Source organism: Gallus gallus, chromosome 20, assembly GCF_016699485.2.
Source record: "Gallus gallus isolate bGalGal1 chromosome 20, bGalGal1.mat.broiler.GRCg7b, whole genome shotgun sequence".
In the NCBI taxonomy this organism is placed as follows: domain Eukaryota; kingdom Metazoa; phylum Chordata; class Aves; order Galliformes; family Phasianidae; genus Gallus; species Gallus gallus.
Genome location: NC_052551.1, coordinates 10,897,311 through 10,919,413, shown reverse-complemented (window position 1 = coordinate 10,919,413; position 22,103 = coordinate 10,897,311). Strand labels below are relative to the sequence as shown.

The window sequence follows — 22,103 nt, the reverse complement described above, 5'->3', positions numbered from 1 at the left end:
GGCCGCCGCCGGGCGCTGACCGGGGTCCTAGTGCCCGCGGCACCGCCCGCCGCGCCGCCCCGCTCGGCGAGACGCTGCCCGGCGCGGCCCGACGGGACGGACCGGGGACCGCCCCGCCCCGCCCCGCCCCGCCCGACCCCGCGCTGCCCCGCAGCTGCCGCCGCACGGGGGTGCTGGGACCGGGCCTCGGTGCCGGGCGGCCGACGGGACGGGACGGGACGCGACGGGACGGGACGGGATCGGCGCCGCACTCCGGCGGACTTTTTTACCCACCGCTTCTGCGGAACCACGGCCTCTAATTACAGCCCTGGTGCTGCGGCCGCCCCGCCCTGCCACGGACCCGGGCAGCCCCCGTGCCGCCGGGCTCGAAGGGGTAGGAGCGGCCGGGCTGCGCTTGGGGGCGCGGAGAACGTCCCGTTCCAGGGAGCCGGGCACGGGAGGGTGGGGATGGAGGTGCATCCTCCTCTGGGGGATGGCTGCAGCCCCGCCTGCAGCCCCCCTTCTTCCCGCACCCCCCCAGGCCCGGTCCCCACGCTTACTGAGCACTCGGAAGCCGCTTCCAAAGGACGGTCTTTATTACAAAGGTGCAGGTGAAGGCTGGCAGAGCCGGCGGTAGGCGGGGGAGGCACAGAGCCCCGTGTCCCTGCCCGCCGAGGCCGACCCAGCGTTACTGGCTCAGGAGAAGATAAAGTCATTACAAATCCGTGTGCAGTTTGCGCCGGGCAAACGTCTCCGGGCAGCAGAGCTGGCGTGAGTCGCGCTCCCCAGACGGGCAGCCCCTGGTGGGGGCCGGGAGCACACGCCCCATCCTGCCAGGGAGACTGCAAGCCCTGGCACGGCAGGGGCAACCCCGCAGCTGCCCCACGGCTGCCCCACAGCACTCCTGGGCTGCAGGGGGACCGGCTGGAGCAGCAGGCAGGAGCGTGGCACCAGAGCAGCTGCTCCGCCCCTAATGCTGGGGGCACTGCAGGAGGTCGTATCTGATGTATCCCACGCGGTCCACCTGGTAACGTGGGGTCATCCTCCAGTAGAAGCTGTCCCGGCAGAAGTGGTACTTGTCTGGGAGAAGGAGGCAGAGAAGTGAGTTAGTGGGAAAGTGCGAGGTGATGCAGCTGCTGCCCAGGCGAGGAATGGGGGAGCCCAGCCTGTGGGGGCTGAGGGCAGCACAGGGGGGACAGCACGGCCGTGTGGGCCCATGCTCACCTTGGTACAGGAAGACGTTACGTGCGTCAAGGGGGACACCAGTAAAGACATCATCAGTGTCACGGGGGTAGCCCTTGTCCACTGTCTGGACCTTCACGTCCAGCCTGCAGGGAAAGCGAAGCGCCCAGGACTGCATTGAGTCACCTGCTGCAGCACGGTGCCAGGGCTGCTGGCCTGAGCCACTCACCTCCAGTAGTGCTCCCCACTGAAGAGCAGCACTTTGCCACGTCCCCGCTGCAGGGCCCCCGTGATGCGCCCGGCCTCCTTCCCAATGCCCAACTTCTCAATCCTACGGGGACCCACTGCGTTCTTGCCGGAGAACACCCAGAACTGCCGTCCTGTGTGGAACATGTGGGTGTCAGCTGGCCCTGGGAGCCCCGGGCATCACCCCACACATGGTGCTGTGACACCGGGTCAGGGCAGGGCTCACCCGCGAAGAAGAAGACCCTCTTGGTGAGCACATCTTGGAACGCCGCGTCGATGACAGCCGGGAGGCCGGGCCAGGTGTCAGCGATAGAGAAGGCGCCCTGAGTGCCTGATTTCCAGAAGGACGAGTGGGTCCAGTATTTCCTGGAGGGAAAAACCACTGCCCTGACAACCTCGACAAGGCGGAGCTCTGTGCCCCCCTGGCAGCCCTGGAGAGTTGCCGCCCATCAGCCCGGCACTTGCTGTGGATGAGCCAGGAGCTGCTGCTCACCCATTCTTGAAGAAGTGCAGCTCTCCATTGATCTCAGTGATGGCGTCGAAGTTCTTCTCCATGCAGGCATCCCGGCTGGGGTCCACGGGGCTGGGCTCAGCTGTGGGCTCAGGTGTCTCCTCCTCCTCCTCCTCTGTGGTGGAAGCACTGCCAGCTTCGGTGGGTATGGACTGGGGCTCCTCGGTGGGCAAAGGTGCCGGGGGGGTGGGCTCAGGGCCAGAGCCACGACCTGAGTGGGCAGGAGGGGGCGTGAGGTTGCAGAGAGCACCTTGCAAGACCCGTCCCAGGAACATACCCAGGGCGTTGCCAGCCGGGTGCCCCACGGCACCGCGCCACCATGGTGTGCCAGCTACAGAGGGACCGCTCACCATAGAGGTACTGGATGCCCTGGACATCATCCTCATGCAGCTGGAAGTCCTGGACGTAGCTGTACATAGGGTACATCAATGCCTCGCGCACGCTGGAGTGGTCCAGCCCCAGTGAGTGCCCAAACTCGTGGGCAGCCACCAAGAAGATGCTGTAACCTGGAAGGAAGCAGTATCTTCAGTTCCCGGACAGACGGACACACTGCTGGGCACTGCAGCCACACGAGGCCCCCAGCACACAGGCCAGTACCTCTGTCTGGGCAGAAGCCCCACTTCTTGTCGGTGTCATAGTTGCTGGTGGTGGCACACCAGAGCTTCCCGTCCTGCCGGCCCTGGCTGGTGCACGCGCTGTAGGACTGCCCCAGGAAGGTGAAGGGGAAGACACACGGGTCCCCCTGGGAGTTGCCACCGATCACCGCCGTGTCTGCAGCACAGCAACAGTAGGGTTGTCGCTATGCCTTTGCGCCCGCCCTGCACCACGGCTGGGACCCCGCCAGCCCCACACCCCACAGGGCCCCCACCACCCACCCCACTCTCACCTCGGTTGGGGCAGAAGCCGTATTTCTTGTCCTGGTCGAAGTTGGCCGTGGTGGCACACCAGCGATAGCCGTCAGAGCGCCCATCTGTGGTGCAGGTGTCATAGGAGGCGCCATCGAAGATGAAGGGGAAGACGCAGGGAGACCCATCGCTGTTGCCACCATTGGTGTAGAGCACTGCAGGGGGAGAAGGGGTGAGAACGGCCCCAGTCCCACAGGGCTGCGCAGCCTCCAGCCGGTGCTACTCACGCTCGCTGGGGCAGAAGCCGTAGGTCTTGTCGGCGTCGTAGCTGGCGGTGGTGGCACACCACAGCATCCCATCCGTGCGGCCCTCCGTGATGCACCGGGAGTAGGAGCGGCCCTCAAAGATGAAGGGGAAGTGGCAGCTGGCCCCGTTGGCATTCCCATAGCGGGTCTTCACCTCTGCAAGGAGAGGAGGCACTCAGTGGGACAGAGATAGGGTGAGACAGATGCTGTGAGCCCCCATGAACCCACTGCACCCTCCTCTTACCTAAGCCGGTTCCCAGAGTCCAGAACTCATCATCATCGAAGTGGGCATCGCCCTGAATCCCACTGCCGGGGGGAAAGGCGTGGGCCAGGAGCCCATCCTTGCCGTCGAAGGGGTACCCATCACCATGCTCTGCGGGGACAAGTACCATCAGAGCCACATCACCCCTCAAGCACTGCGTGCTGCTTTTATCTGCGGGTGCCTGGAGGCAGAACCCTGGCTATGGGGAACCCTGCAAGCACCACAGGGGGATGGGCATATCTCCAACCCCTTCCTCGAGGCTGTGCCTGCTCCCACCCCCCACACAGCCCCGGGACATCACCTTGGCTGCCGAACATGATCATGATGTCTGCCTCGCCGCTGTAAATCTGGGTGAAGGTGAGGGGAGTGACATCACTCCACACCTTGAATGCCCGCCGGAAGGCATCATCTATCACGGCACGGTCCAGGTCGGGGGAGTAGTTCATCACCCTGCAGGGGAAGGCAGCGGCTCAGCACTGTGACAGTGGGGTAGGAGTGGGGCTGGGGGGACCTGTCCCAGCCCCACAGGGGAGAGCAATGCCATGCAGCCCGGCGGGGCAGCTGACCAGGGCCCTGGGGATGGCTTGTGCATAGTCTTGGGCACTGAGGAGCAGATGCTGCCATCTGTGCTGTGCCGTGCTGACCGCAGCTGGCTGGCAGCACCGGGTGAGAGCATTTCTGCCTGTCTCCATCCCCAGGTGTCCATCACCCTGTGGGCACGTGGCTCCCATCTCCCAGGGCAGAGACTCACCGGTACGTGAGGTCCATGTGGTCCCATTTGAGCTCCCCCTCGAAGGTGAGGAAACCCCCCACGTCAGGCACCCCACAGCGGGGGGCTCGCATGGCCTCCAGGGTGCTGGCGTCCAGCTCCCCCGTCTCCTCCAGCCCCAGCTGCTTCTGCATCCTGCGCAGCGCTTTGGCCAGGGACACGTGCTTGCTGCTCCTCCTCACCTCTGCCTCCTGGATGTAGCCGAAGCGCAGCAGGTAGTTCTGGGGAGGAAAGGCAGCCGGAGGGGCTCAGCGAGGCAAGAGGGCTCAGGGGCAGCTCCCCACACCGCATCCCCGCTGGGTCCCAGCCCTTGCACCTCCAGGCGGATGGCAGCCCCCAGCCCAGCCTGCAGCCCCACGAAGTCTGTGGGGCCGGGCGGTGGAAAGGGGCCGCACTGGGGCCACACTGCCCTCACCTCCGCCAGCTCCACGTCTGATGGGGCGCTGAGCAGCTCCCCTGGGAAGGTGATGACCGCCTGCGGCTTGCTGTGCAGTGGGGCGGCGCGGCAGAGAGCCAGCAGTGCCAGGGTGAGCGGGGCCAGGAGCAGCCCCATGGTGCAGCAGAGGAGGGTGAAGCTGTGCCCGGTGCTGCTGCTCCTCTCTATTTATGCTGTGAGGGAGGGCAGTGAGTCACCCTCAGACCCTCAGCCCTGAGGACTCACACTCGCTTCCCATGGTGACGAAACGCACACTCAGGCTCCTCCATTTGCTGCTTTAACTGTTTCATCACCTTGTTTACTAAACACGCCGGTTCCAGTGGTCACGCAGGCTGTGAGCATGGCAGAAGGATGGTGGTGGGGCAGCCACTCTGGCATGGCTCGGTGCGGCTGTGATGGGTCATGCCCTGTGTCCCATGGCCATGGTCAGCACCAGGAGTGTGCCAGGACTGGAGGTAGCTGGGTATGGGGTGCCCCACAGCCGCATCACCACACACCACGGTGCTGAGCTCGTCTGGCCAAGGGCAGACGTGTCCGGGGACAGACCCGTGGGGACCTGGGCTGGCGGAGGAGCCCTGCCCAGAGCCCTGGGACCTGCAGCCTGACCGCCTGCTAGCCCGATGCCCACCGTGAGGTGGAGCGTATGTGGGCTGAACTGAGACTTGGACAGACCTCGGCCCCTCACCAGGATGCAGCATCCACCCCCACACCCTCACCACGGCCGCGTCTCCCCAGTGGGCTGAGCATTCCTGGCACAACAGCTCCCTGCTGTTCCTTGCCCTCCAGGTGCCCAGCAGAGCCCTGCAGGATGGGCACATACTTGCCCCGCACACGGACACTGCAGTGGTGCCCATGGGACGTGGGCCTGCCCCATCCTCCCAGGCACTGCCTGCAGGGTACCGCTGAGTCAGGCTCCCAAGGCAGCACAAACCTCGCCACCGGATGGTGTTTTCCTGCTTTTCCCAAATTGCCGACGCTTGTGGGAACAGGAGTGGGGAAGGGGAAAGCAAACAGGGAGGAGGGAGAGGAAAACAGATGGCAGAGAGGAGAGAAAGGCGCAGCGTCAGCTGGGGAGCCGGGAGGCTCAGAACAGCCCTGTGATGCTGCCTGGGGTACAGACGGGCTCCCACCACCCCTCTCACAGCCCCGGGCTGCCCTTTGGGACCGCAGCTGGAGGACAGACCCATCCTGTTCTCCTTGCTCCCCAGCACCCCCAGGCTTCCCCTCTGCCTTGCTCCAGGCTCAGCTGAGCTGCACAGGCTGCTCCTGGCCTGGCCTAGGGTGCTGGAGACCTGCAGGACTGGGATGGAGGGAGCAGAGCAGCCTTGGGGAGCATCGCCCACACAAGGATGCAGCCCCCAGCATCTCCTGCCCAGCACGGGCACCCCATGCTCACAACCAGCCCCGTGCAGCCGGGCTGTGTTGCTCAGTGTTATTGAGATGTGATGCCCGGGCTGTGGGAGCCCACAGGCAGAGCTCTGAGCTCAGGGGGAACCACGTCTCCCTCCGATGAGAAACCGCCAGGTTGCCTCACTGCATCCGCAGCCCTGCAAGAGCAACACCCGGTGACACGGCGAGGAAGTTGCCACACAGGGCAGCCCCATCCTGGAGCCCGACATGACACACGTGCGCAGCTCACGGTGCCCCCACAGCAGCCCCTCCCTGGCACAGGGCACAGCTGGGCTCATAGCAGAGCTGAAGGTGGGGCACATGGGGATGCTTGCCATGGGGCGTGCCCGGAGGAGCTGGGTACTGACCTGGCCGTCCAGCACCGCTGGGAGATCCCTGGGCTTTTCCCACATTATTCCCATCCCACAGCTCCCACAGCCCAGGCACGCAGACACAGCACCACCTGCACGGCACCGCCTGGGCACTGCAGCCCCTCTGAGGGCTTAACTGTGGCACGGCACAGGGCACAGAACAGGAGGGGCTGAGAGTAGCAGCCTGACACAGCTGGCTCCAGGGTGCCCCACAGGCACACATGGTGACAGCCCCGAGCATCCTCGCATTGCCAGCCGGGTACCCACAGGACCCACGGCTGCAGCCCTGGGCCCCCACTCTGGCCTCTCCCACTGACTCACAGCCTCACTACCCGGCTTCCTCCTAGGGGTTTTCTCATGACTCTCTAGGGTTCTGTGAGAAGAAGGGGCAGGGAAACCACCATGTCTGGGTGCACCGGGAGACTGAGAGTAGGGCAGGGAAAATACAGAGCCCTGCAGGCAGTCCCAGACTATGTGGGGCAGCTCAGGGAGCTGGGACAGGCAGCATAGAGTCTGTGTGGGCAGAGGGGCACTGGGGTGGGCTGGAGCTGGGGCTGCCAGTGGGTGAGGAGGGAGTGGAGAGAGCACGGTCTGGGCAGAGAGGGTTGTGGGGATGCCAAGTGACCCCAGCAGCAGCTGGGAGACGTCACGGACCATGCAATGCTGGTAGCACCCTCCACACCCTGCTCAGGATGAACGGTATGGAAAATCCCTAGCAGACACCCCCTGTTCCCACTGGCCGCCAAGCCACGAGGCTGTCTGTCACCGCCACTTCCATCAAAAGGGGAAGGAAGAGGCGGCTGCAGCCCGTTCCCATGTCCTTACTCACAGATGCGTTCCCCATGCTGACAGGTGCCGCGTAAAGACCCCCCCATGGGAGACCCCCTGGCCTTGGGGTCCAGGCCAGGGCTGCTGGGAATGGGGCACAGGTTGGTGGGACACAGCTGCTCCACACAGGCTGCAGGTCTGTAGCTGGGTGCTGGACGGAGCCAGGGACCCCACGGCAGTGCCCAGACCCTGCCCAACTGTGTCCCAAGGGCATGGACTCAGGGCAGTGCACTCACAGCCATTGCTGTGGGGTGCACCAGAGTGGCAGACAGGACACCCAGCTGTGAGAGCACTGCAGCACACTGGGAACCCCAAGGAGCTGGATATGGGGACAGGGAGTGGCAGAGAGAGGACCAGGCCCATGCACGAGGCCGGCACCAGACACCTCCTGACGTGCACAGACTGGGGAAGCAGCACAGCAGAGCACTGTGACGGTAAGAGGAAGCAGTATGGGGGAGTCAGCGCCTTGTGCCGGTGACACAGCGTGTGGGAGCACCACGGTTATGGTGCGGCTGTGGTGTGCCAGGCATGGGGTGCTTTGCACAGAGCAGGACCGAGGGCATAGGAGCAGCTCTGTGTCAGCTGCTGGAAGCCCCATTACTCCTCATCCAGCGGCTCCAGACAGAAACAACATTCCTGCACACACTCCCATGTCTGCTATTTGACGCCAGCCCTGCGTAGGCTGCAGCACATCCTCCAGCTGGGCCCAGGACCCTCCTTTGCAGACCGTGCTGGGGCAGCACTATCCCCCCTGTGGTACGTCTGTGACCCTGCACACCGGCCCGGTGCCGTGTGGCCCCTGCCCAGGACCCCACATAGCCCCTCATCCCCTTCCCTCATATCACCCCAAGATCTCCCACCCCACCACTGGCCTCTGGTGCATTATTTGCCATTACCCAGGCAGGAGCAGGGGCAGGAGCCACGCCAGCTCTCAGCTCTCTGCCCGCAGGTGCCATGCAGTCAGGATGACACAGCCCGTGTCAGCTGGCAGCTCACCACCCCCCTGGAGGCACCGAAACCAGCACCGCCTGTCACTGCTGGCTGCACCCAGCCCACTCCCGGTTGCACAGGGTGGAATCCCCATGCTGTCCCACCAGGACCCTGAGGAGCTGTGAGCAGTGCGGGGGCTGAGCCCAGCACAGCGCCGCTCGGAGCTCCTGGGGACACGAGTGCCACCGTGGGGCTCTGCATGCCGGACATCCATCAGCACAGCGTGGGTGGCAACGCTTTGTTCCCTGGCACTGATGGGCACAGCAGCTGCTTTCTAAAAAGGGAAGAGCTGCAATGGTGACAATGACACGCACCTGCCTGCTGTGTCCCGTGAGTTAAAGGAACAATGCGGCATGAGAAACCCGCTGGCTGGCGGCAATGAAACAGCTCCAGGAATAAGGAGCGGGGGTTTACGGAAGGTGAAATATGGGCAGAACTGGTGGTATTTAATTGTAAACTACAAGAAACAGAAGGAAAAGTGGTAGATGCAACATGCTTGGGTTTCAGCAAAACATTTGACAACTGTTCTAAGTGGCTGCTGCCAAATTAACTCAGACCAGCTCCGCTGTCAGCGTTGGCATATGGACAGACGCAGGCAGCCCTGGGAGCAGCGAGCGGCCCGGCCCGTGCTGGGGAGCTGCTTTGAGACCTCGGGGGCCGCATGGCCACACAGTGCTGAGCGCGGAGCTGCTGGGGCAGCGAGGCACCGCTGGGGCCCTGCAGCACGCACGCCTCCTGCCCACCTTGTTTATCTTACTTATATTTCAGTAATTTGCTGATTACTCTTCTTTTTAAAACTGACCAGCAGTGATGAATCAGCAGCAGAGGGGAGGGTGGGATCCGGCGGCCTTGGACCGTGGCTCCGAGGTCTCAGGTTCTGGGAAGGAAGCCACAGGAGCACTCGAGAAGGGAAAGAAAACAACCGGCAGCAGCAGCACGAGGAGGGGCAGAGGGGCACAGCACACTGCTGTCTGCGCTTTGCAGCCCCCAACGCACCCCCAGCCAGGGGGACAATGTGCCAAACCCCGCGGAGCAGAGGATGCGGCACTGATGCGGACAAAGCTGAGTGGCAGCACCGTGGGAAGCTGCGTGGTGTGCGGGGCTCTGAGAGGGCTCAGCCCCACTGAGCAAATCCTGGAGGACTGGGTGGCCTCATCCCAGGGCTTTTGTTGGCTTCTCCCGGCCCCGGACCAAGGCTCGCTCAGTCACAGCCCTGCTGGCCGTGGGAAACAGAGTCAGCACAGAGCAAGGCTGCTGCTTGCCCAGGAGCGCGGCGCCGTGGTGCTCAGGAGCTGGCCCGGCCTGTGCCCCTGCACACAGCTGTCCCCTGGTCAGCCCCAGGTGCGTTCTGCTGCTGGGAAGGAGCCGAGCGGTGAAGCAATTCAGTGTGAAGAAAAACCCATTTCCTGCAGCCCGGGCTGTTTTGCTCAACGTTTTACAAAATTTGCTGATGCAACCGCCCTCCCCAGGTGGGATATAAATACGAAGCCGGCTGATGTGGATGAATGCCCTACAGCTACACAAACATTGCTAGCAGTGTTTTCTTTAGAAAGAAAAAAAGGAACGCAGGAGGAACAAACAGCAGTGACTCCAAAAGCACTGACTGTGGCCGTGCAGAGGCTCGGGTTGCAGGCGGCTGGGAAGGCGCTGCCCTGGGCACGGCACTCAGCACAAGCCACCACTTATTCTGGGATGCTGACCCAAGAGATTAGGTCATGGAGAAGCTATTGTGGTAGCACGGCAGAGCCACAGCCCAGCACAGCCAGCGAGCTGCTGCTTGGGGACAGGGTGCAGCACAGCCCCGGTCACACCACGGTGCTCCCAGCTTCGTGCCCACGGCTCGGCTGGTAGAGCTCCTTCCAACACCAGCCCAGGGTGGGGAGCACAGAGCTGGGACACCAACAGCCCGTGAAGGGTCGGACCGTCTCCTGCTGATGCTGTGTGGCTCTGTCTGCAGGCACGGTGTCCGTGCTGTTGTCCCAGCCAGTTCCCAAAGGGCCTTTAACCCAGTACTCCCCAGCCCAGCACTCGGGCACGTGCCGCAGGCCGCCTGTGCTCTTGGATTCCCAAAGCTTCTTTGCTGCAATGCGTTTTCTTTGGGCTTCCATGGAATTCAGGCATGGGAGCCACCACAACAGAGTGTTAGCAGAAAGGAGCCATGCTGCCAGGGCAGAGCACAGGAGCTGAGTTACGGCTTAGGAACACCCTGCTCACTCCTCCCAGGGCACATAGGGTGTTTTTAAAGCTAGCCGTGCCATGCACCTCAGGACAGCTCTCCGAGACAAGAAAGGGTCACCCTTCAGTGTGACAGAGAAGCTCTAAGTAACTTTCCATCAGCACACCCACAGTCAGGAGAGTCCACACGACCCCGAGGGCTCGGAGCGCTTCGCCACCTTTCTGCCCCGGAGCTGTCACTGATCACGGCAATCCGCCGTTAGTCCCAAAGTGTGGCTGTGTGAAGGCAAAGGGACCCCTGCTGGTCCGACACCAACCCGCCCCGCTTCCCCAACCGCGGTTCCTTCAGCCCGAGCCCTTCGGACAGAGCCCCGTCCGCGTCCCGCAGACGCGCAGCGCTGCTGCCCCGGGTCGGGCGATGAAGCACGGCGAGAGGCAGCGACCACCGGAGCGCCCCACATCCTCCCGACCCCTCGGGCTGGCAGCCACTTCCTTCGCAGTAACCGCAGAGCTGCGCAGCAGGGCTGCTTTAAAGGGAAATGGAAAAAAAAGCACTTCATTGTCTGTCAGCTCCTGGCGTGGCAGTGACCCCGGCACCGCACACGCAGCAGTTTGGCACCGGGGCTCGGGAGCAGACAGTGCGGCTGCAGCATGACGTTGGTGCAGCACCCCCTTCTCTCACAGCCCGGGGATGGATTTCAGCGATGTCGTCGCACAGTGATAGATGAGGGCATAAACCTCTCAAGGATGGATTTAATTAGCTTGAAAAGGAGCTGGAATGCAAGCGGATGCACCGTGCCAACGGCACAGCAGCAGCTCCGTCACTGCCTCTGCAGCACGCAGCACGTGGGGGGGGGGGGGGGGGAGGAGGGGGGGGCAGCACCGTGTGGGACCCGCGCTGCCCCACGGAGGGCGATGGCTCCGGATAGGACAGACCCACCGCCCCTCAGCCGGGGCCGGGAGCACCGCAGGTGGCGCAGCACGCCGACCCGCCGCGCATCCAACCCCGGCCATTGGGATTCTGGCAGGCCGAGTCCTCGCGGACGCCGTGCCAGGTGAGGCACCGCGCTGCCTGTCCTGCAGCTGGCAGACAGCACCGCCTCCTGTCAGCCGCCAAGGCCAGGAGCGGATGCGATCGCCCGCCCACGGCTGGGCCGGGCAGGGCCGCGCGCGGGGAGACACGGCGCTACCGGCTGCGGCCGCGGGGCTCTGCAGGGGGCTGAGCTGTGCGCCCCACGGCTCGGCGACCGATGTGGGGTCAGAGCCCGGACCGACGGCAGAAGGCCGCTTCGATCGCAGGAAAGAACGCCGGAGAGAGACGTCCTCAGCGCAGCGCTGCACTATGGGAGGGCGTCCGAGGGCGAGGAGCCGCGCAGCGCGGGAGCGGCGGGAGGGCGGGGAGCGGTGCGGGGCCGAGGCCCGGCGCTGCCACTTCCGCCCCGCGTCACGTGACGGGCGCCACCCGGCGCGACGCCGACGCTCAGGGCCCGGGCGCCGCTTCGTGACGTCATTCGGGGACGCAGCGCGCCGCCGCGATCCCTCCGCGGAGAAAGTAGTCCCTCCGGGGCGCCGGAACCCCCCCCGCCCGGGGGCCGCGAGCGGCGCCGCGAGGTGCCGAGCGGCGGCGCGGCGGAGGCGGCGGCGGGAGCGAAGGGCGCGGCCCCGCGACGGTGAGCGGGCGGCGGGGCGGGGCGGGGAGGAGCGGCGGAAGTAGTCCCGGCGCGGGGCCGCGGGGCGGAGCGCCGCGCTTCGCGTCGCGGCGCGGGGCGGGGGGATGGCGGCCGCCGCGGTGCCGGGCTCGGGGACGGCGCGGCGGCGGCGCGGAGGGACGGGTGAGAGATCGCGGGCGGCGCCGCGAGGGGCGGTGCGGGTCCGGCCCGGCCCACGCCGCACCGCCCGGCCCCGCCGCTCTCCCGGCGCCCCGCGGCCGCCCCGCGGTGTGCGCGCGCGCGGAGGCGGCGCGGGGAGGGGGGACCCCGCGGCAAAGATGGCGGCGGCGGCGGCGGGAGCGGGGCGCGGCGGGGCGGGGGGCGCGCGGGGCGCGGCGTTCCGCGGGCGCGGGGCTGACGGCGCGATCCTCGTGCAGGCCGGGCGTAGGCGGGGCGGGCATGGAGGAGAGCGAGGTGCCGAGCAGCAGCGACGCGGCCCCGCAGGCGGCGCGGGAGGAGCCGTCCGAGAGCGGCGTGGGCACCTCCGAGGCCGTGTCCGTCACCGCCGACAGCAGCGACGCCGCCGCGGGCGCCGCGCTCCCGTCCCGGGCGGACGACTCCGGCGTGGGGCAGAGCTCCGACCGCAGCGCCGCGTGCCTGGTACGGGAACGGGCGGCGGGGGCGGCTCTGCGGGCGCTCCGGTGCCGCCGTCCGGGGAGCGGAGGTCCGTCCGGGAGGGGGGGGGGAGCGGCCCCGCGGGTCGGGGGTCGCTCAGCGGCGGCCGAAGAAGCCGCCCCGGCCCCGGCCCTGCGGCGGAACAAAGCGCCGCGTTGGTGTGCAGTGGTTCCCCGAGCGCCCGACCCGGCGGGCGTCTCCGAGCTGAGCCCTTCTGCCCGCGCTGTTTTCGCTTAGGAAGAGGTGTCTGAGAGCAGCTCCAGCACTGATGCGGTTCCCCGGGTTTACCTGCCTGATTCGTCCTCCATCGCGCAGTCCACGTTGGTCTCCAGCGTCTCCACCGCGAACCAATCCGTCATGGTGTCGGAGTCCCCGCAGGTCCTGGTCCACTCCAGCGTCATCAGCGACGGAGCCACGGTCGTGTCAGACTCCACCGCGTCCACCTCCTCGGATCTGGGTTCTGCCATAGACAAAATCATCGAGTCCACCATTGGGCCCGACATTATCCAGAGTGAGTGCGTGCCGTGCTGCTGGCGCCGGGTCTGCCCCCGCGTGGGGTGGGGGTTGGTGGGCTGGGCGCTGCTAAAGACTTGGGAGGTAAGGGGAAATGTGCGTCTGCACGTGCGTACACCTTGTCCTTGTTGGGCAAGGTTTGTCACCCCACCTTGCCTTGGCACCTGGCTGTTTTCTGAGCTGCTTGCTGCGTAGTAGCTCAGCTCTGGCTTGCTGCTGCATTGGCCACAGGGGTACAGCAACTCTGTGCAGACCCTGTAAGCTGAACCAGGCCTCCTGCACCCTTTCTTACTCGCATCAGAACTTGGGAACGCCACTTCAGCACCAGCCCCGGGTGGGTACCGTGATGTCCTCTCCTTTCCCTCCCCAGGCTGCATAGCTGTGACCAGCGCTGAAGATGGGGGAGCAGAGACGACTCAGTACCTCATTCTGCAAGGGCCCGATGATGGTAAGGGTGCACCCAGGGCGTTCCAGTGGTGGCTTTTTCTGTCTCTGAGCCTGTTCCCATTTTGGTAGTGAAAAATGAAACCTATAGGGAGTGGTTTGTGTGAAAGCACGAGCCGCGGAGAGAAAGCTCCCAGGACACAGGGCAGGAGCAGATGCCAAGTTCAGCTCTGTGCTCAAGATTTATGTGCAGCCTGGGTGCAGGTGAAGATTTGCCCCTTGGCTGATCCAGTGTTGGTGTTTCAGGTGCCCCCATTGTGTCCCAGATGTCCACTTCTGCGCTGGCCAATAGCTTGGCGATAGAAGCTATTGCTGACGGGCCGACCTCCACGTGCCTTGACCAGCCAGGCCCTTCGGAGCAGGCAGAAGTGCTGGAACTGCCCGCACAGCCGGCCCAGGTTCGAGAGGCAGACGGCGGGGAGGAGCTGGACCAGCCGGACTTGGAGACCCTGGAGGAGATGATGGAAGTGGTGGTGGTGCAGCAGTTCAAGTGCAAGATGTGTCAGTACAAGAGCGTCTCCAAGAAAACGTTGATCAACCACATGAAAGAGCGACACTTCCAGCCAGGTGTGTGTGGTGCTGCCGCTGCTGAGGACTGAGAAAAATATATCTCAGTGCAGATGGGATCGTGGCTGTGTCTGGGAAGTTACGAGGAGGAGTTTGAGTGCGAATAGCTGTGCTGTCGCACAGTTAAGTAAAGAGGTGTTCTTCTGTGTCTTGTGTTAGCGGGTTCAGCCTTGGCTTTGAAGAAAGGACGTCCACGAAAGGGGGGTTCTGCTCCAAAGTCTGCGGAGGAAGAGGTCGCAGAGGAGGAAGAAGATGATGATATTATGGATGCTGGTGCTATCGATGACCCTGAAGGTAAGGCTCGTTCTCACCGCATCCCACGCAGCTTAGTCTTTCCCCTCATCTCTGATGTTCTGGGCCGCTTACCTGCAGAGGACAGTGATTATAATCCAGCTGAGGATGAGCCCCGTGGGCGACAGCCCAAGAACAGCCGCACTGTCCCCACGTCCAGCGAGGAGAGGCCACGGAGACGCCCAGGGAGGCCCCGCAAGTTTCCTCGCCTGGGGGACGTGCCTGAAGGTGGGTCAGCACAGCGTGGTATGCAAAGTCCTGGGAGCTGAGGGGGGGCGTGCGTGACGGTGTTGCGCCGTGTCCTGTCAAGTAGGAGAGGAGGTGGAGCCCCTGGTGACGTCCCAGAGCACACCCAGCTGCGAGCTGCAGAACTCGGAAGCAGCCAGTTCCTCTGGCCTGGAGAATGGGACCAACGAGAGCTTGGCGGAGCCCAGCGTCAGCCAGTCTGACTCTGAGAATAAGGACCCTTCCTCCAACACCGGCCCTGAGGAAGCAGATGTCGTCCCCAGGAGGCGAGGCCGGCCCTCCCGCCGCTTCCTGGGCAAGAAATACCGCAAGTACATGGGGCGCAGGTGAGGGGTGTGTGCTGAGCCAGCGCTGGGCCCTCTGGCCGATGCCCAGGGCCGGTCCAGCCCCTGTTTGTCACCACATCTCTGAGTCCCAGCTGCGTGTGCAGGTACTACTACAAGTCGCCCAAGCCCTTGATGAGGCCGTACCTGTGTCGGATCTGCGGCTCGCGTTTCCTCACGCACGAAGATCTGCGTTTCCACGTCAACTCACACGAGGCCAACGACCCGCAGCTCTTCAAGTGTCTCCAGTGCAGCTACCGCTCCCGACGCTGGTCCTCCCTCAAGGTGAGCGCCCTCTGTCCCGTTCCTGGCCCCGGGAAGGGTGGCCGATAGCCCCAGGCCTCATGGCACCCCTTCCCGCTCCTTGCAGGAGCACATGTTCAACCACGTAGGCAGCAAGCCCTACAAGTGCGAGGAGTGCAATTACACCAGTGTGTACAAGAAGGACGTCATCCGGCACTCCACTGTGCACAGTCGGGACAGGTAAGTGGGGTGAGTTCCTGAGGGCTGCCCTGCAGCCTGGCTGAACGTCATTAATAGCGCTTCTCCTGCCCTGGAAGTGCAGCCATGGCTGCGCCTGGACTCTGGTCCTTCCCAAAATGGATAGTTGTGATGTACAGCGCAGCTCAACGTGAGATTTGGCTGACAGAGGGATTTTTTTTGTCTCTTTTTCAGGAAAAAGAGAGCTGATCCGGTGAGTTGGAGTTCCCTGTTGGCTGGTCTCTCAGCACTGTTATATGGGAGGAGGCGTGTCTGTGTTTTCCACAAGTTCCTTGTGCCTAGTTGAAGTCAGTGTTTCTGGATCAGCTGAGGAAGGGCAGCCCAGGTCCTGTGGTGGGGAGAGAGGCAAGGAAAGTGGCGACCTCCCCTCGGCCCCTACGAGCTCATCTCTGTGCTCTTCCTTCAGCCCCCAAAGCTGAACTCCTTCCCGTGCCCTGTGTGCAACCGTATTTACCCCATGCAGAAGAGGCTCACTCAGCACATGAAGACACACAGCACAGAGAAGCCGCACATGTGTGACAAGGTGGGAGGCTGGGGCCTGGAGGAGGGCTGGCGGCGGTGGGGCTGGACAGCAGACAAACGCTGCTTTGCTTTCTTCCTCTGCAGTGTGGGAAGTCCTTTAAGAAGCGTTACACCTTCAAGATGCATCTGCTGACACATATCCAGGCCATTGCTAACCGCAGGTAGGAACTTGGCCGCAGCCTGCTGGGAGAACCAGTGTCCGGGCTGCCATTCATAGGGAGGGCAGAACGTCCCTGCTGTTTGTGTGACAGATGGCGTTGTCCTGGCAGGTTCAAATGTGAGTTCTGTGACTACGTCTGCGAGGACAAAAAGGTCCTGCTGAACCACCAGCTGTCACATATGAGCGACAAGCCCTACAAGTGCAGCTTCTGCAAGTATTCCACCTTCCGGGAGGACTTCCTGGTCTCACACATGGCCGTCAAGCACACAGGTGAGAGAAGCTGCTGCCGCCCCGTGCCCTCCAACACGGCTTCACTGTGGTGCTCCCCCTGTCCCCCTGGGGACCCCTTCTTGACTCCCACCTCCCACAGGAGGGAAGCCCTTTGCCTGTGAGTTCTGTCACTTCACCACCAAGCACAAGAAGAACCTGCGCCTCCACGTGCACTGCCGCCACGCCGACTCCTTTGAGGAGTGGGCACAGAGGCACCCCGAGGAGCCGCCCTGCCGCCGCCGCCCCTTCTTCACCCTGCAGCAGATCGAGGAGCTGAAGCAGCAGCACCGCCAAGTGCAGACCCCGGCTGAGCCAGAGGCCAGCCCAGCAGTGAGTGCAGCTGCCCGTGCCTCGGCTCCTCCCTGCTCCTTACCCCGGCTCTCTGCAGCTCTCTGTCTTACAGGCCCCTCTCGGCCCTGTCACCTACCAGGCGGTGCAGGCGGTGCCTGGGTCGGAGCCTCCTATCCTTTCTCAGGATTCTCTGGAGGGGGCCACCATTATCTATGAACAAGGTGAGCTCCCGGAGAAGGGGAGGAGATGAGAGGGTGGTTGAGTGCTGTGCTTAACGCTGACTCTCTTTCTCATCTTCCAGGTGTGGATGGGTCAGCAGAACTGGCCACGCAGACTGCCCTGGATCTTTTGCTGAACATGAGTACTCAGCGAGAGCTTGCTGCGGGCTCCCTGCAGGTGAGCAGGGGGTGGCTGTGCCTGCTGCAAGGAGAGGCTTCCGGGCCCTCTGGAGGTGCCTAGCCCTGTTCCCTTTGGAGGGAGCGTCTGCGGAGCCTTCCTCCCGCTGACCTCTTGGCCTCCCCCCCAGGTGGCGGTAGTGAAACCGGATGATTCAGGGGAGGTGCAGGCCTCTTGTGAAGCACAGGCACAGGAGGAAGGGACGGAGCTGGATTCCTCCGAGCAGCAGCAGCAGAAGTTGGTAACGCTGCACATGGCAGACCGCGGGGAGACGTTGGTGCAGGAGGCTTACGAGGAGGCGGCCCTGGGTGGCTCAGAGCTGCAGCAGATCACTATTCCCTTTGGGGGGACAACGGAGTACAGCATCATTACACCCATCAGTGAGGAGATTCCGGCTCCAGGCACGCTGTACAGGTGAGCTCTGTGGGAGGAGCAGGAGCGAGGGGCGTCCGTGCCCTCAAGGAGGGGACCTTGAGTGGGGAGGGGGATGTGATAGGTCCGCTCTGACCCCGTCTTCTGCCGGCAGTGAGGAGGAGGGCTCTGCAGAGACTTCGCATGCAGTCGTGGTGAGCGAGGCTGTGATGACAGAGGTTCTGAAGGACCATAACAATCACTACATCATGTCATCCAGCGTCCCAGGGAACCAGTTCCAACACATGGAGGTGAGGAGGCTGGGCTTTTTCTCTTTTCCAGGCAGCAGGGTGAGCAGGTGTGACCAGTGTTTCTCTCTTAGCCCCTCAATGGAGATGCTGCCTTCCCTTTGCCGGCAGAGGGTCAGGAGGCACAGCCAACTGGTGTCAAGTGGCCCCTGGTGCAGTGTGTCACTCGGCAGCTCCAGAAGGACTCCAATTTGTCCCCCACCTCCGAAGGGCAAGAAGTCACATCCCCCAAGGTCAAATGGCCTGCAATCCAAGGCATGGCCAAAAAGCTCTCGTGCAAGGTTTCCACAGCCAAGAAGCTCTCATGCAAGATTTCCACAGCCAAAAAGTTTTCCTGCAAGATTTGCACAGCCATGTTTACAGGGAGAGCAGAAATGGAGAGTCACAAGAGAGCCCACATTGGGCCCAGCACCTTCAAGTGTCCTGACTGTCCGTTCACTGCAGCCCTCTGGCCGGAGGTTCGGGTAGGTGCCCTAGAACAGCCCTGGAAGTAAATGATCTGTAGAAACAGGGCTTCCTGACCCTCCCCTTGTCCTTCTGCCCCCAGAGCCACATGGTGCAGCATGCCAGCCTTCGGCCACACAAGTGCACCCACTGCAGCTTTGCCTCCAAGAACAAGAAGGACCTGCGCAGACACATGTTAACACACACCAATGAGAAGCCCTTTGCCTGCCAGATTTGTGGGCAGAGGTGAGTTCTGATGGGCCGTTGCTGCTTCTAGAGATCCAGTGCAGCTCCAGGTAGCTGTAGAGCTTGTATTAGCAAAGAGCTGGCTGCCCTGACTCCAAGAGCCATCTGTTAGAGAGGCTGTGCTCTTTTCAGAGCAGTTCCTGCAGCTGGTAAACCCAGCTTAGTCTTCAAAGAAATTGTATGGGTGGGGGAGTTGGTATTTGAGTGAGCCAATGGAAAAGCTTTTAGGAGCTGGGACAGGCCACGTCCTAGGATAATGTGTGATACCCATGGGTAAGTTCTCTGCAAAGACATGAAGGTCCTGTGTTGCCCATGGCAAACTCCACCTCACTCTTGTTCCTCCTGTAGGTTCAACCGTAATGGACACCTCAAGTTCCACATGCAGCGTTTGCACAGCTCAAAGGGGAAGAAGCCAGAGGCGCCTGCAGCTCCTGCCCAGCAGACCATCATACTGAACAGTGATGAGGACACGCTGGCCACCCTGCAGAGTAAGGTTTCTCCTAGCTCTGATAACGTTCCCCTGCAGGTTTCCAAGGGCTGGAACTGGTGTGGGCTGGGACCTTCCTGCTGGAGGTTAGGGTTGCCAGTGAAGCAGGACCTGGTGGGTGCAGAGACCACAGTGGTGTCCGTGTGCCATTGCCAGCTGCAGGGGCTCGGTGCTGGGAGCAGTCCTACACAGGCGCTGACTGCAGTGCTTCAGTGCCAAACAGGGGACCCTAATAGATGGGATGCATTCAGACAGCAGCTGTGCTGTAAACAGCTTGTGGCTGGGATGGGAAGTGGAGTTCACCATCTGACGTAGAGGTCTGGGTTTTACCCACGGTGATCTCTAGGTTCCTTCATGTTGGGAGAGTTAGGTTTAACGTCTGACCTTCGGTGAGCAGAGCTGAGGGTCTCTCTGGGCCTGGCAGTGCCCCACCAGCTTTCTCCCCCTTCCAGCGGCTCTGCAGTCCGGGCAGGCAGTGCTGGCCCCCGAGCGGCTGCAGCAGGCACTGGGACAGGAGCACATCATCGTTGCTCAGGAGCAGAGCATCGCGAGCCAGGTGAGTCACGCTGGTTGGCCTCGTCGTGCTGCTCTGGATGGCTGCTGCCCGTGGTCTGTGCTGGCTCTGTCCTGCCGGGGGGCTCACAGTCGGGTCTGCCCACACTCAAACAGCACCTGGCTCTCACTGGCTTACAGGAGGAGGCGACGTACATTCAGGAGATCACTACTGCCGACGGACAGACAGTACAGCACTTAGTGACATCTGACAACCAGGTGAGGGCGCACTGAGCACCAGGAACGCACGGGACCGAAAGTCTGCACGCAGCTGAAGCAGAGACAGCAGGGAGACGTGGGGGGAAGGGGGTAGAAAAGTGCACAGGAGCCAGACAAGAAGCACAGCCCTCTTGCAGTGCAGGGAGGGGGTGGTGGTGAATGGTTTTTTAGATCTGAATCCCTGTGTTTGCAGGTTCAGTACATCATTGCCCAGGATGGCGTACAGCACTTGCTTCCCCACGAGTACGTTGTTGTCCCAGAAGGACATCACATCCAGGTAGGCTTCAGGCTGGCCGTTCCTTCTGTACTGTGGGTGAGGTCAGTGTGGGTGCCATGTGTTGGGGTCGCCTCCTCGTCCCCGTGGCTTGCTCTGTTTGAGTCACAACTCTGGGAGGCAGGGAAGCCTACTGGCCCTAACACAGCCTTACTGCAGCTCTTGTCTTCAGGTTCAGGATGGTCAGATCACTCACATCCAGTATGAACAAGGTAGCCAATTTCTCCAGGAGCCACAGGTAAGGGGGCAGGGACTCACTGCAGCAACCAGAAGAGACCCAGTGCAGTCTTGGACTCTCCTTATTCTCTCCTCCCTGTAGATCCAGTACATGCCTGTCTCACCTGAGCAGCAGCTTGTCACCCAGGCTCAGCTGGAAGCGGCTGCGCACTCAGCAGTCTCAGGTAGGACAGGGCCACGCTCTGGCAGTTCTGTCCTCCCACTGGTTGCGGGATGCCAGTCCTGGGGGGGAGTTGCTGATGCCCATTAGCAGCTGCTGAGATGCTGCGGTTCCTCGGTGGAGCTCTGCCTGCAGAGGCTGCTCCCTCACTGTGGCTGGTAGGGCTGCCCCGCTGCAGTCCTCAGCAGAAGGGCTGGGCTGGACCTTGGCAGCCCAAGTCCATGTAGTTCTGGGAAGCAGCTGACGGTCTGTGGGGGGAGAGGTCTGCTGAGCCCCACCTCATCACTGGTGCCTCTTTGCAGCAGTGGCTGATGCTGCCATGGCTCAGGCACAGAGCGTGTTCGCCACGGAGGCAACGGCTGAGCAGATCCAGCAGTTGCAGCAGGGAATCCACTACGATGTCATCACGCTGGCAGATTAGCACTGGTGACAGGCCTGGCTGATGCTCAGGGACATCCGTGCTGAGCAGGACAGCGGCAACCAGCGGGAGCCTCTCCAGCCAGCAGTTGCCTTATTGCTTTGGGGCTACGAGGGACGTGCCTGAGTGCGCGCCAGCAGGGGCGTGCTGCCACTCTGCTGTGCACGGCGAGGGTCCTGCGAGTCCTGCCCGGCACAGGAGGCTGTCCTGAGCAGAGACTGCGCCACAGCCGAAGCGCCGGGACGGTCTGAGCAGCGGCAGCACTCACGTGGCCCATCTCTGCCTGTTGCACTCGATGATGGTTTGAAATCCCTTTTCCTGAATCACGAGGAACTCGGCGCCCGCCCCGGTGCGGGGATCCCGGGGGAGCTGTGGGGCCGAGCGCTGCCACGGGGTGCAGTGTGAGATGCTGAGGTGTGTTCCGCCTCAGCCCCCCACTCCTCGCTCCCGTGGGGCACACGGGCCGGGCTGAGGGCAGCCTCCCTCCCTTGGCTCCTCCGGCCTGCGGGCGGGCGGCGATAGGGCTTTGGACTGGAGGAACCTTCCGGAGTCAGAGGCCGTGTAGGTGGTGGAAGATGTTCTATTTTTTCTTTGGAAGAGGGATGGATGCTGTGGCAAAGTTGGTTTGGAAGTCCTTACGGGAGGGGTTCGATTCTGACGTTCTCAAGCTTTGACTATGCTTACGAATAAAAAAACAGAGGTTGAAAGCTGGGTGTGTGCTGCCTGGGGGCTGGGAGCCGGCCTGCCCCCCCTGCACAGCACGTGGGCTCTGTGCTATGGCTTCCTGCCAGGGCGGTCACCTTGACTTTGTGCGGGGGGAGCGGGGTGGGCTGCAGGCATGAAATTAATCGAGTGGTAAACAGCCTAAATCCCGTGTAACTCTGCCCCAAACTACACACGCTGCCCCTCCCTGAGCGGATTGTCTGGAAGTATTTACATGTGATTATAACAGCTAATCTCGGAGTTTTAGTTCTATGCTTTTGCATTAAACTGATTATCTCTAGAGGGGAAGAAGGCCTGGAACCGCCCAGGCACTGAGAGCAGCCCGGCCCGGCCCTGCACCCACCGGGGCTGGGATGGCTGTGCTGATCCAGGCTTCAGGCACAGCTCTCATAGGGGCTGAATATGGCACATGGGCTCAAAGCTTAGCGGGGGCTCTGAGCGGTGCTGTCAGTGTGTTGCTGCTCCACCATCCCTGGGCAGCTGCAGCCCGTCTGCCTGCGTGTGCCCCTTGCCCAGGCAGGGTGAGGGCTGTTGGTGGCCGTCAGCCT

General features: G+C 62.9%; 2 protein-coding genes across 11 annotated transcripts; one reads left to right on the top strand and one right to left on the bottom strand.

Moving 5' to 3' along the window:
* Positions 1–557: 557 nt before the first annotated feature.
* On the bottom strand, positions 558–4,682 carry MMP9 (matrix metallopeptidase 9). The gene is made up of 13 exons (NM_204667.2): positions 4,515–4,682; positions 4,082–4,320; positions 3,632–3,780; positions 3,313–3,441; positions 3,051–3,224; positions 2,805–2,978; positions 2,516–2,689; positions 2,269–2,424; positions 1,901–2,129; positions 1,634–1,773; positions 1,391–1,541; positions 1,204–1,307; positions 558–1,059 (listed from the first exon to the last, which is right to left on the bottom strand). Exons 1-13 carry the CDS (start codon positions 4,650–4,652, stop codon positions 950–952), a joined length of 2,067 nt encoding a protein of 688 aa, NP_989998.2. The 5' UTR covers positions 4,653–4,682; the 3' UTR covers positions 558–949.
* Positions 4,683–12,024: 7,342 nt separating this feature from the next.
* Positions 12,025–21,539, top strand: ZNF335 (zinc finger protein 335). Of its 10 annotated transcripts, none has more exons than XR_003071349.3 (28): positions 12,025–12,120; positions 12,375–12,597; positions 12,850–13,123; positions 13,427–13,573; positions 13,816–14,136; positions 14,296–14,430; positions 14,509–14,655; positions 14,741–14,999; positions 15,104–15,281; positions 15,367–15,479; positions 15,672–15,690; positions 15,904–16,020; positions 16,104–16,180; positions 16,289–16,449; positions 16,550–16,779; positions 16,853–16,961; positions 17,042–17,136; positions 17,267–17,550; positions 17,663–17,798; positions 17,870–18,259; positions 18,343–18,485; positions 18,834–18,973; positions 19,425–19,528; positions 19,666–19,743; positions 19,937–20,020; positions 20,177–20,255; positions 20,337–20,418; positions 20,717–21,539. XR_003071349.3 is itself a non-coding variant. In XM_025142186.3 (28 exons), the coding sequence occupies exons 2-28, from the start codon at positions 12,397–12,399 to the stop codon at positions 20,833–20,835; spliced, it is 4,125 nt and encodes a 1,374-aa protein (XP_024997954.2). In that variant the 5' UTR covers positions 12,025–12,120; positions 12,375–12,396; the 3' UTR covers positions 20,836–21,539.
* Positions 21,540–22,103: the final 564 nt, after the last annotated feature.